The 15,343-nt window shown below is 40.1% G+C and overlaps 1 protein-coding gene across 9 annotated transcripts in view; it reads right to left on the bottom strand.

The window, feature by feature from the left end:
* Positions 1-15,343, bottom strand: part of LOC133474891 (uncharacterized) — a 45,384-nt gene that overhangs the window by 28,894 nt on the left and 1,147 nt on the right. For 3 of the 9 annotated variants that reach the window (XR_009787652.1, XR_009787653.1, XR_009787654.1), the window contains exons 3-10: positions 14,491-14,614; positions 14,312-14,404; positions 12,862-12,914; positions 12,549-12,659; positions 12,454-12,475; positions 12,249-12,353; positions 7,081-7,317; positions 4,717-4,827 (exon numbers count right to left, since the gene is read on the bottom strand). Coding sequence is in view for 1 of the 9 variants with exons in the window: in XM_061767024.1 (XP_061623008.1) it covers positions 7,138-7,317; positions 12,249-12,353; positions 12,454-12,475; positions 12,549-12,659; positions 12,862-12,914; positions 14,312-14,404; positions 14,491-14,614 (688 nt within the window). In the remaining 8 variants the exon portion in view is untranslated. Of the gene's footprint in view, positions 1-3,537; positions 3,640-4,716; positions 4,828-6,235; positions 7,318-12,248; positions 12,354-12,453; positions 12,476-12,548; positions 12,660-12,861; positions 12,915-14,311; positions 14,405-14,490; positions 14,615-15,343 lie in introns of those variants that run through there. The other 6 variants (XR_009787655.1, XR_009787656.1, XR_009787658.1 and 3 more) reach the window with 6 other exon arrangements.

The following is a 15,343-nucleotide window of genomic DNA, read 5'->3' as shown; positions in this document are numbered from 1 at the left end:
TAAACAAAATATGAACTAGTTCATGAACTTTCGTTCAGGTACAATACTGATTTAGTGAACGCCATCAAAGGAAAAAATGTGAGTGTCATGAAAGACTAGTGTACTATTACCTTTTCTCAGCCCAAACGCCCAGATTAATAAACACAGTGATGCAGAATTGGCAAATCACACATGATTTACCAATTGCACTATTTTTGGTGATTATTTCAGCATCGTAGTCCTAAATTAACCATCCATCCATTATCTACAGCGCTTATCCTCACTAGGGTCACGGGTATGCTGGAGCCTATCCCAGCTAACTGCGGGCAGGAGGCGGGGTACACCTTGAAATGGTTGCCAGCCAATATAAGCAAACAAGCAGTCACACTCACATTCATACCTATGGACAAGTTAGGGTCTTCAATTAACCTACCGTGCATGTTTTTTGGGATGTGGGAGGAAACCGGAGTACCCGGAGAAAACCTACGCAGGCACGGGGAGAACATGCAAACTCCACACAGGCAGGAGTTGAATCCCAGTCCTCAGAGCTTTTGTTTGTTTTTCTAACCCAAATTTTGGGATAATTCCAAACCGTACTATGTGTGGAGCATTCAACAAGGGTTCCAGCGTGTCCCAGGATTGCTATGATATGATGTGATTGATCCAGTTTGACCATGAAACTGATTTTTTTTTTTTTTTTTTGCATGATGGTCCTCAGTTTATTTCTGTCACTTGTGATCTCTCTCTTGAGTTGTAATGATTACAAAATGGAGGAATCCGGATTGTGATCACTGACTTAGTCAAACTAGCTTGTTTATATTCTGGAATTTGGATGCTTTTTAACATCTCTGTTTTGAGTCCACGGCTGCGTGATGAGGCGCTATCTGTCGTAAGGCCCAGACGTGCACAAACAACTGCCTCCTTCGCTGGTGGAGGAGGAGGACCACACAGGAGTCGAGGAAGGAGGATGTGGACGCGACAGAAAACAAGAAACATCTGCTCGAAGAAATCACAGCAGAGATCGCAGTATATTACAGCAATCCCTAGGTACCTGCTGGTGGCCGTGCGCAGCATGTAGGGGAGTGACCTGATTGGAGGAAGCCATGGCATGAAATCGCTGCTTTTACAGTCATAATCTTAAATTCTGATCTTATTGTTGCAGAAATAGTCCAATATTTTGAAATGATAAACTTTTTATATGTGAGGATAAGCAGTACAGAAAATGGATGGATGGATGCATCCAAACTACTCGGGAGAAGCTTCGTCATGCAACAAGACAATGACCCACACACTGCCAACACAACAAAGGACTTCATCAGGGGGGAAAAGTGAAAGGCCTTAGACTGGCCAAGTCAATTACCGGACCTTAACCCAATAGAGCATGCATTTTACCGCCTGAAGAGGAGACTGAAGGGAGAAACCCCCAGAAAAAAACAAGAACTGAACGAGGCTGCAGTAAAGGCCTGGAAAAGCATTTCAAATGAAGATTGCAACAGTCTGATGAAGTCAATGGGTCGCAGCTTGATGCAGTAAGGGTTATTGCACCAAATATTAAATGTTATTCACTTTAAGTTAGTTTAATCTCTGTTCCAATACTTTTGCTCACTTGAAAAGTGGGTGGCTTCAAACAAAAGGGTCTCTGTCTTAAGTTGTTTAACACATCTAGATGTAAATACCATGAAATGAAAGCTGAATACTGAACTTTTGTCTCATATTTGTCATGATCTGAAACCCAAATGGGCGGCACGGTGGACGACTGGTTAACAAATCCTCCTCACAGTTCTGAGGACCGGTGTTCACATCCCAGCCCCTTCTGTGTGGCGTTTGCATGTTCTCCCCGTGCCTGTTCTCCGGGCACTCCGGTTTCCTCCCACATCCCAAAAACATGCATTAATTGAACACTCTAAATTGCCTGTAGGTGTGAATGTGAATGTGACTGCGAGTGGTTGTTTATTTCTATGTGCCCTGCGATTGGCTGGCGACCAGTTCAGGGTGTACCCCACCTCTCGCCCGAAGATAGCTGGGATAGGCTCCAGGACGCCCGCGACCCTAGTGAGGAGAACCGGAATGGAAGATGAATGAATGAATGAAACCCAAATGTCTTCAGTATACAACAAATTCAAAGGAATTGACATTGTCGTTCCAATAGTTTTGGAGGGGACTGCATATTTATTTATTATATTTGTTTGTTTTTCCCAACCAGCCAAACCCTATTATTTTGGAGATTTTTTTAATATTATGCAGCGATTTAAAAAATATATACAATTTATAGAATGTATTTATTTTTAATAAATATATTTATTTTCAAATATATTTTCACAATATTTATTTCCCATTGCATTTTATGATGATAATGTCACTTGTAGTGCTTATTCAAGCATTTGCGCCACCTATTTATGGATATGAAGTACAGTGGGTACGGAAAGCATTCAGACCCTCTTATATTTTTCACTCTTTGTTATATTGCAGCCATTTTCGAAAATAATGTATTTTATTTTTTTCCCCTCAATGTACACACGGAAGACCATATTGACAGAATAAAAACTGAATTGTTGAAAGTTTTGCAAATGTATTAAAAAAGAAAAACTGAAATATCATACAGCCATAAGTATTCAGACCCTTTGCTGTGACACTCTTATTTAACTCGGGTGCTGTCCTAATAATCCTTGAGATGATTCTACAACCTTCATTGGAGTCCAGCTGTGTTTGATTATACTGATTGGACTTGATTAGGAAAGCCACACGCAAGTCTATATAAGACCTTACAGCTCACAGTGCATGTCAGAGACAGAATTGTGGCAAGGCACAGATCTGGCCAAGGTTACCAAAAAAATTCTGCTGCACTTAAGGTTCCTGAGAGCACATTGGCCTCCATAATCCTTAAATGGAGAAAGTTTGGGATGACCAGAACCCTTCCAAGAGCTGGCCGTCTGGCCAAACAGCAATTGGGGGGGAAGAGCCTTGGTGAGAGAGGTAAAGAAGAACCCAAAGATCACTGTGGCTGAGCTCTAGAGATGCAGTCAGGAGATGGGAGAAAGTTCTAGAAAGTCAACCATCACTGCATCCCTCCACCAGTCGGGGCTTTATGGCAGAGTGGCCCGACGGAAGCCTCTCCTCAGTGAAAGACAAATGAAAGCCCGCATGGAGTTTGCTAAACAACACCTGAAGGACTCCAAGATGGTGAGAAATAAGATTCTCTGGTCTGATGAGACCAAGATAGAACTTTTTGGCCTTAATTCTAAGCGGTATGTGTGGAGAAAACCATGCACTGCTCATCACCCGTCCAAACTTTACCCAGCCCTGCTTTAAACTCTCGCCTGCACAGCTAATAAAGGTTTCATGCCGGTGACCATTTGTCCTATGGGAAAAATGTTGAGGTTGACTGTATTGCGTTTGACTTTGGAATTTTGCTAAGCAGTCTAAGTCGCACACTGACATTCCACTCCGCCCACTTTCATACAATGACTTCCTCTCTCTTTTACTCTGCAGCATCATGTCTTTTTTTTTTTGGGCCCCCGGCTAGCCTGGGAACAAAGCTAATCCTCCTAGCGTATGTAAGGGGGGTGGAGGGGGTGTGCGGTACAATGCGGGTCTGTGCGTTCTTGTCGGTGCGGACCTCTTCCTGACCATGGCGTTGTCGGTGTGTGGTCCTCCAAGGTTCTGTGAGAAGCCGGTCCCAGGCATGGAACAAAGGTAGATAGATAGATGGGTGGATGGAGTGATAGATTGATCGTCTTTCCCCATTGAAATGAATGAAAATGCAATTCCTTCTAGCCCCCCCCCCCCCCAAAACAAATTTTAAAAAATTCCCATAAGAAAAATACCACTCTATAGTATTTTACTTTATAAAAACATACAGTAATAACAATTAAATTGAATGTACAAAATTAAACAGTTAGTGCATCATGATAACTCAATGTACATTCTGCTGCTTCTTCTGGTGTGCATACCTTTGTCACCAGGGGGCAGTATATTAAAGACAGACATGATGAAACAGAAGAACACCATTTCAATTAAGCTGCAGCAATATTTGTTTTTTTTCACAGAAAAAAAGAATATACATCTGTCAGTACTGTTATATTGTCTGTCTACATGTGATGCTACCGTTTGTCTTCAAATATAAGTTGTGCCACGACATCGACGCTAGTTTCGTTAGACTGTCTATGGTATTTTGCATTGTGTGTTAGCATTTAGCTAGCAGACTTTTATCAGGCAAAGTTCTAAGCTAAATACATGGGTAATTCTTTGTTTTATGTTTAGTTTTCCAGTAAACTTCAACAGGGAGTGGCAAAAATATAGCTTGAAGCAAGCACTTGGCCTCTTTTTTTAAAATGTGTTCACTAACTGCTGCTTCTCATGAAGTTCACTGCCACCATCTAGCACCAGTAACTCAGACTTTTGCTTAGAACTCTAGCTAGATAGATAGATATAGAAAACAATGAGCCGAGCAGTGTCGTGTACCACCCCAAAAAAATAGGTCACTGTTAAGTCAAGGTACCACTGAATCAGTAAAAAATATATATTTTAATAATACAGAAATAAAATAGACCTCATAATTAAAGTGCAGTCTGAAAGTCCTGAATGAGGAGCATGGTGAGCAGTATGCAAAATGTCAGTACAAAGTTAAGGGAATGTGCTAGTAAATTATATTTTTTACGAGAACTATTACGAGGAGCAGATGTGCTGAGCCATGCGTCAGCCAAGATAAACAGCAGACACAGAGATAGAAAGCGTTACCTTGATCCGGGCGTTGCGGGTGTCCTGTGTGGAGGGACGAGGATCAGCGAGTGCAGTAGATGGGATCAGGGAGTCCAGTCCAGGTGGAGTTACATTTTTACCTTGAAACTCCTACAGAGGGAAAAAAAAACGCACAGCTTTCTTCACTATCTCCAGTGGAGAGAGATGGGAGAGGGTTTGTTTACATACAGTGTTTCTTTTACAGTACCCCAGCAAGGGTGAGGCTTCACTATTCAGTGATATATGAGCAGAAAGCATCTTAATGTATCAGGGTTGGGTGAGATTGTTCTCCCTGTGAACCTGTAGCTTGTCAGTAGATTGACTTTAATGTGTCGTAAGGCTCTTTATGCTTCCAATTATATGATGTTTATAAATTTCAGAGTCATGAAAATAGGACATTTACGGACACTAGCGCAGAACATATGATATGAATGGCTTATTTAGCTTAATTCCTTAATAGGAGTTTGTCAAAGTACGAGCTCTAGAATTAACCCCAAATGGCTGCTGCAAACCAAAATGGCTGACTTTTCTGTTCACTTTTAGGTATGAGTCCTTGAAACTTTTATGTGTCCTGTTATGATAGACATGTCCATCAAGTTTCCCGGTTAAGTATGTCCAAAAAACACACAAAGAATTTGTCTCCGGTAGTTGGAGCCGCTCTAGTACGACCACAGACAGTCAATTGACAGAGAACACTTTTGAGACATAAAGACATTGAGAAAAACAGTCACTGAGCTATAAAGGATTGCTAGTTATCTGGTAATGCCGGTACAATTTTTTTTTTTTGACAATTGTGCAAAAAGATGCAGAGTGCTCTAGCACTTAGATCAGTTTTAATGACTAATATAGCAACAGTGCGGTGCAATGACCATTTTGCAAAGGGGATGCTACTGAGGCAGTTTTGGGGGGTCGTGTTGGGCACCCCTAAAATACGTAAAATTTTACCAAAATACACTCGCTTAAGAATATTGTTGAGTTTTAGGGCTTTCTGTTAAAAAGCCGCTTCAGCTTTCTGTGCTCCTCTGAAAAGGCGCCAGCATTAAAAAAAAAAAAAAAAAAAAAAACGACTGCGGGGAGTTTCACACCCACACAAAAAGGTTTGGTCGATAAGGTAAATACAATTATTTGTTTGTCAAACACAGCTGGTAAACATTCATTTTAAAAAGAAGTTTTCCAGGAAACATTTCATTTCATGTTTATTTAAAAAGGGACAGATAGACATATAGACATTTGAGGAACAAATCTCTACAGCATCACAGCTAATTTCCAATGCCCGTCCCTAGATGGGCTTTAAAAAAATATATAAAAATTTGAAACGTTGTCACATTAGAAATGCAGGTGAAAATATTTTAAAACAGATGGACACAAACACATGCAGCCCCTCACCCCATATGTGAGTCGTTGCCTAATTATCACTTCACCATTTTGTCAGTTTAGATTTAAGAAGTTTTTGATTTTGTATTGTTTTTAGGTCAGTGGGCAGCTCATTCCATGTCTTTGTTCCCTGAACTATAAAAGGTTTTTTTTCTATCGGATATTTGACAGATTCCTAAAGCTGCATTTCTAGTAGATACGCCACATCATTACGGGGAATTGTGGTATTAGATGTGGAAGCTGCCGCCTACGGACAAAAGTATTGACAGTCATGACTACAGGAAGCATATAGCAAATTGGTCTTTCACAAAATTGCAAGCATACCATCATCCCAAATGTCTTGAACTAAGAGATCCAGTCCAACCACTGACTTTTGTCTATGTAGTGTATACCAGTCCCATGGACCACAATGAGCACAGTGAGAGCTCAAGTCGCCGTCGCATAGAATGACCACGATTCATTTACCACAGTCATTTTTAGCATTAATTTTTTTTTTTTCCCCCATAATTTAGACGAGTTCCCAGTCTGGGGGGGAATAACCCTTGGGAATATGGCAGAGACATCGCCCAATATAAATAACCCTAATAGTCCACAACATTCAGTGATGTGCCGTTTATCGGAAGCTAACGCTCACCTATGCATCCAACTACGCTGCAGCTCTGCCTAACTTTTGACTTTGACATGATAGCTTGAAAATGGAGGATCCTCACCCAACCTACTTTCAAGTCATGGGTGGAGAATCTCAGTGTGGAGAATTCTATTACGCAAATTAGTCACACTGTTACATCATAACTTGGAAACATTCAGAACGGCTCACTTTACAGACACATTTTGGGAAATAGTCATCTTACAAAAGATTGACTTGGCTGTTTAATTTCACACTTGATGGATGGGCAGGTAATAACCCAATGATTTGGATACAAGCTATTATACAGACATTTGAATCTCACTGCTTCACAGTACATTCAGTGGCTGAAGTGATAAACGTACCAGAGATGGCGAGTCGCTGCTTCTCTAGGCTCTCTAGGTGCCCAACCTCGAGCTGCTTCATTTGGGTGCTGAGGAGGGCGTTCTCCCGGTGAAGGCTGTTGATGGTCTGGTCGCTCTTCTCCAGCTGACACCCGAGCATCTCATCTTGTCTCTGTCCTCCAGTTCAAGCCTCAGGGTCTCTTTTTCGGCGAGAAGGGTCACGTACCGCCTCTGAGCTTCTTCCAGCCGGGAAGGTTGCTGGAAATGTTGGATTTAATCAGCGGCCATGACAATATGAACACCTGCACTGTGAGAAAACTCACAACTTACAAAATGAGACCAAATATATGAGCGGTATTATTATATTTTGATAACGTTTACAGGGATCTCGTTTGATGTGCGCCCCGCCTTCCTGACGCACAAAACTGACGACGGACGCAAAAAGCTTTGTGAATGTGAGTCCACTGACGCACAACATTGCATGTATGTGTGCAAGGCTCAAATTATGCGGCCTCGCCTCCCAGTTTCCAGGTCAAAATTAGCATTTTACGCATCTGAAATCATTGAAAAGCAAAACTGCAAATCAGGTTTACTGCGGAGATGGTTGCGAAGATTGAAGACGGCAGTGGCGTCTATGTCACAATGCACACAGATGCATGTACGCGGAAGTGAAGCATTCGACTTGGAGGCGCCAAGACAGCGGTTGCAAAATGTGAAGCCGAATTGAGGAGAGAGAGAGAGAAAAGAAATGGCGAAAGTGTGGCCGCATTTCATAGTGAAATGCAAGGCCGTCACCCGTTCGTTGTAACACGGAGCTTTCTCTCCACCGAGCATGACGCCGTGTCGTGGGACCTGAGAGACGAAAGTGAAGTGCAAATCAGTGATCTTAACGTTAAGTCTACTTTACTAACAACATTAGCGCTGTCACTTTTAATTATAAGTGGCGTCGAATGTGTGGCTTTTTTTTTTTTTTTTTTTACAGTGACAAGGGCAGTATAACGCAACCATAACAGTACATACAGTGTGCTTTTTGCTCAATGTAGTCACTGCATGACATATGGCCAATCTGATTATCTGTATGTGGCAAAAAATATAGTCAAGTTGGTTAAAAACGTAACAAATGTGGCCAGAGAGGCGTAAGAGTAAAATGGATCATCAACATGTACCCCAGGGGTGTCAAACTCATTTTTGTCACGGGCCACATCGTAGTTATGACTGCCCTCGGAGGGCCGCTACAACTGTGAACCCATATAAATGAAAGATTACCTCATATACTGTAATTACATACAGTATACACAACACATTGATGAATAACCAGTTTTGAAATCAGAAGCCAGCGGCACGGTGGACGACCGGTTAGAGCGTTAGCCTCACAGTTCAATCCCCCGGCCCCGCCTGTGTGGAGTTTGCATGTGCCTGCGTGGGTTTTCTCCGGGCACTCCGGTTTCCTCCCACATCCCAAAAACATGCATTAATTGGAGACTCTAAATTGCCCGTAGGTGTGAGTGTGAATGGTTGTTTGTTTGTATGTGCCCTGCGATTGGCTGGCAACCAGTTCAGGGTGTACCCCGCCTCCTGCCCGATGACAGCTGGGATAGGCTTCAGCACGCCCGCGACCCTAGTGAGGAGAAGCGGCTCAGAAAATGGATGGATGGATGGATGGAAATCAGAAGCCCATAAAAACATGTTTTTCGACTATTACATTTCTTTTCAAAGTGGGATTGGTAACAAAAAAATGCTTGCAAATATCTTAATGGTATTACACCAGAACACAATGAGCAATTTTGATTTGCTTTTGCGGGCCAAATATATTGATGTGGCGGGCCGGATCTGGCCCCCGGGCCACCAGTTTGACACCTGTGATGTACACAAACAGAGAAGGTTTTAAGTGAAGGGAGATGAAGGAAATATTTTTCTCTCTCGAGGATTCTTCATTTTAGTTTGAACAAATTGAAAACTTCCAAAACGTGTAGGTGTACAAAGAATATTTGTCTTATTCCTAGTCAGCTGGTCTAAGCTCATAAATGCACAGCAATGAACCTAATGTATTAATATGTCACAAAATGCTCAGAGAAGATCCACAAAGGCTGTTAAGTGGGAAGTTCCCACTGCGAGCTCTTATTCAAAGTGCATATAATAAGTGAACTGCCATTATGAACCAAAACAAAGGTTTTTAACAAACATAACCTCTAAAACGGTTCAATTAAGATTTGTTAAATTAAACTATGTAAAATTGTTTGAGACTTCACTGTTGTGTCAAGATGCCAAACAGAAAAGGGGAAACTCAAACTTTCTTTTTCTCAAGTCCAGCACTTTATTTGAACACTCATTTTATTTACTTGCTCTTATTGTGAAATGCAGCCCTACTTTTATTTAGTAAATGAGATAACATTACACTGTTGTGCTCATATGTTTGATTACCAGGGCAGAATTTGTAAGATGTGTACAAGTCTTTATTATGCTTTAATATCATTATATCAGTGGCATAAAAATAGCAACGATTCTATCGTTCATCTTGAAAGTTTTGGGGAAAATACATTGTTCTAAAACAATGTGCTATCGTGGCAGGCCTAAACAAATAAAATATTGATAGAGAACAAGAGCAATGGATAACACAAAAATATTGTACCAACAGTATAAAAGATTAAACAGTAACAACTGTAATAAAAATCTGCAATATAGCAGAACCCTGAAGCAAGAACCACAATATAGCGGAGGATTACAGTATCTGTATTCCATGACGATAAGTTGCAGGGACTCATTGTTCCTATGACATGTGCATCCCAGGACTCTGGCTCAAGTTTAAAATGATCTATGCCTTTGTATGGAACTCACTGGAATAGTTGGAATTAACGGCAGAAAATGTATGTACTTTAAACTTTTAAATAAAAAATACCTAATAAGATTAAAGTTTAATTTGAATTGTATAATTCTGGATTCGTCCAAAACATGGGAGAAGTCAAAAGTCAAGTTATTGAAGAAGTCAAATTAAAAATTTTGATTTTTTTCTTTTCTTTTCAAGTTATATTAATAATGTAATCAAAGTAACATTGTATGATTTGGAATTTGACCAAAAATTTTGGGAAATGTTTTATTAAAAAAAGATAAATGGGCACCAGCACATTTACGCCATTCCTCAGGGATCTTCTCACGCACTAGGATTCTATTGAACAAGCTGTTCCAAAACTCCACAGCCACCACTCCTAGATGCTTCCATACCTCCACAGGAATGTCATCAGGACCAACTGGCTTTCCATTTGTCATCCTCTTTAATGCCTTACTAACTTCCCCCTTATTAATCATTGCCACTTCCTGGTCCACCACACTTGCGTCTTCTACGCTTCCTTCTCTATCATTTTCCTCATTCATCAACTCCACAAAGTATTCTTTCCATCTATCCAGCACACTACTGGCACCAGTTAACACATTTCCATCTCTATCCTTAATCGCCCTAACCTGCTGTGCATCTTTCCCATCTCTATACCTCTGTTTGGCCAACCTTTATAAATCATTTTCTCTTTCTTTAGTGTCCAACCTTGTTTAGCGTTTGCCACTTCTACCTTTGCCCTACGTCACGTCTCAATGTATTCCTTTCGCCTCTCCTCAGTCCTCTTAGTGTCCCACTTCTTCTTAGCTAACCTCTTTCCATGTATGATTTCCTGTACTTTGAGTTTCCACCACCAAGCCTCCTTCTCTCGTTTCCTGCCAGAAGATACACCAAGTACTCTCCTGCATGTCTCTCTGATCACCTTGGCAGTAGTGGTCCAGTCTTTTCGAAGCTCCTCCTGTCCACCGAGAGTCTGTCTCAGCTCTTCCCGAAAAGCCGCACAACACTCTTCCTTTCTCACCTTCCGCCACATGGTTCTCAGCTCTGCCTTTTTCTTCTTAATCTTCCTCCCCACCACCAGAGTCATCTTACACACCACCATCCTATGCCTCCTGTCTAGCCACACTCTCCACTACCTTACAGTCGGTAACCTCCTTCAGATTACATCGTCTGCACAAGATGTAACCCACCTGCGTGCTTCTACCTCCGCTCTTGTAGGTCACCCTATGTTCCTGCCTCTTCTGGAAAAAAGTTCCTTTCATGGATGCCATACTTACTCATCACTTCTTCATCACCCCTGTTTCCTTCACCAAGATTTCCATTAAAATCTGCACCAATCACAACTCTCTCTCTGTCTGGGATGCTCAGAACTACTTTGTCTAGCTCCATCCAAAATGTCTCTTTCACCTCTAGGTCACATCCTACCTGTGGGGCATAGCCACTAATCACCTAATATAGATAACACCCTCAATTTCAAGTTTCAGCCTGATCACTCGATCTGATACTCTTTTAACCCCCTAGACATTTTTAGCTAACTCGTCCTTTAAAATCACCCCGACTCTATTTATCTTCCAATCTACACCATGGTAAAATTATTTAAACCCTGCTCCTAAACTTCTAGCCTTACTGCCTTTACACCTGGTCTCCTGGACACACAATACATCAACCTTTGTCCTCATCATTATGTCAACCAACTCCTGAGATCTTCCTGTCATAGTCCCAACATTCAAAGTCCCCACATTCAATTCTAGGCTCTGTGCTTTCCTCTTCTCTTTCTGCCTAAGAACTTGCATTCCACCTCTCCTTCGTTTCGACCCACCGTAGCTGAATTTCCACCGGCGCCATGCAGGTTAACGGTGCCTCGGACGGACTTTGTTAACCCGGGCCACGAACGATCCGGTATGGAATTCTTTAAATGAACGCTCATATTTGTTTGGCAAAGTTTTAAGCCGGATGCCCTTCATGACGCAACCCTCTGGATTTATCTGGCCTTGGGACCGGCCTACAGTTGCACTGGCTTGTGCCCCCCATAGGGCTGCATTATTAATGTAAGGTTCATTAAAGAAAAAAATTATCTGAAGGTCTGAATGTGAATGGTTGTCTTTCTATATGTGCCCTGTGATTTGATAGCGACCACTCCAGGGTTTGCCCCGCCTCTGGCCATAAATCAGATGGAATAGGATCCATCTTACCCGCGACACTAATGAGGATAGGCACTATGAGAAAACGGATGAATGAAAAAATTAATATGCGTATCTATCTTTAATGATTGGCTGGGAGAAATTACATGCTTCTGAATGCCTCCCAAAAAAATTATTGGTTGTGCAGGTGTGCCTAATGTACCTAAAAATATTCTGGTTACCCGTTTGGTTTTGTGGTCGTTCTCCTCCGGCCGAGCTTGTTTCCTCTCTCCTCCCGGGTTTTGTACCTCCTCCTGAAGCCTACACAAATTCTGGTCACCAGTCTTCTGGATGAAGAAGCAGCACAGTGGGGCTCACCACATGGAATCATCTTCCTCACAACAACTGATCTTTATGGCCTGATCGGGTTGACTGAAGTTCACTGACCAACTGCTGCTGCAACGATGTCCTGAAAATACATTTTTAACTCTAAAATGCTGACTCAGTCGGAAAAAAACCTACTCCCTCATGTGTAAATTTACCGTAACAGTTCCAGCTTGGTACTGATGCAAACCCCGTTGTCTTGAGACGAGTTCAGTTTGTGGTTCAACATCTCCACCTCCTGGCCAACACTTGCAATCAGTTCTTCCATTCTAACAGGAGAGTCTTTTTACACCACTTGGATTTTGCCTTAAATACAGTGGGTGTGAAAAGCCTAAACACCACTGTTTGAATGGCAGGTTGAAAGGTCAATTGTCAATTCTCAATTTTCAGAAAAAGCCTACTGGAATAACTGAACTTTATTTGGGGTTAATCAGAGGCACTTAAAATGGTGGCAGGTGTGTTGACATTTACCTGTCATTCTGCCTTTCACTGGGGTCTCTATGCTTTACGTGTTCCACTGGCTGCTAGAACACAGAACAAGTGGACACAGTACAACTTCTGAAATCATTCAATCAATTAATTATTACATTAAAACAATAAAATTACACTGAAATTTTAATTAATCTTTTTTTTTTTTTAACTATATATTTGCAATTCACCCGAACGTTTGGGCTAAAGTTAGATTAAAAAAGTTGAATAGTTAACATAAAATATGTCGTTATGAAAATAAAAACGAACAATTATATAACAATAGAATTTCATTGAAATATTAAACAATGGCAATTACACTTTTAACCAATAATACAATTAAAAATGACATTTAAAAGTGTCAAGTTACAAAATTAAATCAAAACTATAATCGGTCATTCACGCAAAGTTTGGGGTAAATGTAAATAAGAAATACTAAAAGTGTTTAAAATGTAATTTCAAAAATTACATTACATAATTTTTATAGTATTATATTTTTTATGATTTCAATGTTATTTTAAAACGTTCAAATAAAATAACATTATGCATTACATCTTACCATAAAGTTGAATTATATTCAAATAAGACATTAAAGTTACATTTAAAAAAAAAAATTTTAATTAAATTTCATTATTTGGAATTTGACCAAAAATGTCTGCAGGGTCTTGATCATGTGGATTACACAACTGTTGGGTAAAATAAATGTAATTTAACATTCTTGCAACATGCCTTATACTGATCAAATTCATTAAATTTTTTAAATTAATTGAAAACTAAATTTTTTAAATAAATTAAAATTGTGTAAGTCAAAAGAGGACAAGATGATACGGAAAACGTTTTTAATTGAAATTATTTTTGTTTATTTACATTGAAAAACAATTAAATTGACGAAATCAGAAGGCAACCCAAATTTGAGGGAAAAGTTGAATAAATATTTAAATAAAGTTGCATAATTTGGAATTCACCCAGTTGTATTTAAAAAAAATACAAATAAAATAAAGTTATATTAAATATTACCAGTAAAATTAATTGTGATTTTATAACAGACATCCATCCTTTTTCTAAACTGTTGTCATAAATCACTCCTGTAACACTCATGATCATCTGACAATGCCAAAGCATGACTGCTGTTCTGTTCATGAGTTTGGCCATAAACTTTATTTATTTTTACCTTATGTTGTTGTGTTTGAGCTGAGAAATGTAATGGAACATTTGTCCAGAATGAGACACAGCTTGTCTTTGGGAGTTGGAATCCGCTAAGAAATAGTGACGCTTTTATGTGACAGTTGTTGTTGTTCTGTTCATGAGTTTTCATTTAAACCTTATTATTATTGCTATGTTTTTGTGTTTGAGACACATAGTTTTTTCCTGAGTACGAATCTATTGCGAAATGCTGATGCTATTGCACGCCAACAAAACAAGCAGCAGAAGTTCTCTCGCTCTTTCTCCAAACCTCACAAAGGTGCATGACATCATCAGACAAATGTCGAAGATGGAGTGCTGTTTCCTGGGCCTTTATAGTGGGGCTGACGTCCCTCTGACCCTGCTGGTGAGATGAATCATCCAAAGATTGATGTGCAAAAGAAGGAAGATTTACAAAAACAGGAATAATCACAGTTCGTGTTACATTACATTCATTCCAGTCGTACAAAAGTGTTTGGATGTATAGCCAAACTTCTCCAAAGCGGCTCTGGTTGCATGTTCCACCTCGTCCTGAAGCCTCTGGGTTTCCTCTGTGCACCTCTCGAGCTCCTTACTGGTTCAGACATGAAACATTTTTCTATGTTATCAATATAGTCATTATATTGTGAAATGCGGGCCATAAATATAGGCAAAAAAGTTTCATGATAATTCTGCCTAAGGTACTAAGATAATCTTGCTCAGTTTTGTGTGCACAGTCACAATTATTGTACTGTGTAAGGTCTAAAGCCCACCATACACCAAGGGATGCAGCTGAACTATCGATGGAATGGGACAATCTCGAACAAGTTCTGCGACTGACCCTCGCACACCTTCTAACGATCCCAAACTATCTGCAGCAAAGAAATGTCACCCATGGAATTCTTATCAGGGTTTGTTGAAGAGTCAACTGTATCATTTTATTGGACTACAAACAACATGACTTGATTATTCAGGAAAAAGCAGATTGCCATAGACAATACACAGTAATGGAAAAAAATATTAGACCACCCTTGTTCCTTTAATTTCTTGTTATTTAATGTTTTTTACTTCATGTCCTATTTGACATCCTAAAGCTTAATTGTATTCTCAGTTATTTTGGTTACTATCAAGGAAACCATGGAAAATGGTTAGATATCAGCTCTCCTGAGCTATTTTTGTTATCCTCATTATATTTCTCCAAACAAATGTACCTTTAGTTGTACCAGGCATTAAAAATGAATAAACAAGGGTGGTATAATACAAGGGTATTTTTTTCATGACTGAAGCTACATTTCTCCATCGTCGTTGAATGCAAAGAGAGGAA

This window comes from Phyllopteryx taeniolatus, chromosome 3 (assembly GCF_024500385.1).
Source record: "Phyllopteryx taeniolatus isolate TA_2022b chromosome 3, UOR_Ptae_1.2, whole genome shotgun sequence".
Taxonomy (NCBI): Eukaryota; Metazoa; Chordata; class Actinopteri; order Syngnathiformes; family Syngnathidae; genus Phyllopteryx; species Phyllopteryx taeniolatus.
The sequence above is the reverse complement of the archived record's forward strand: the minus strand, read 5'-3'. Positions and strand labels throughout refer to the sequence as shown.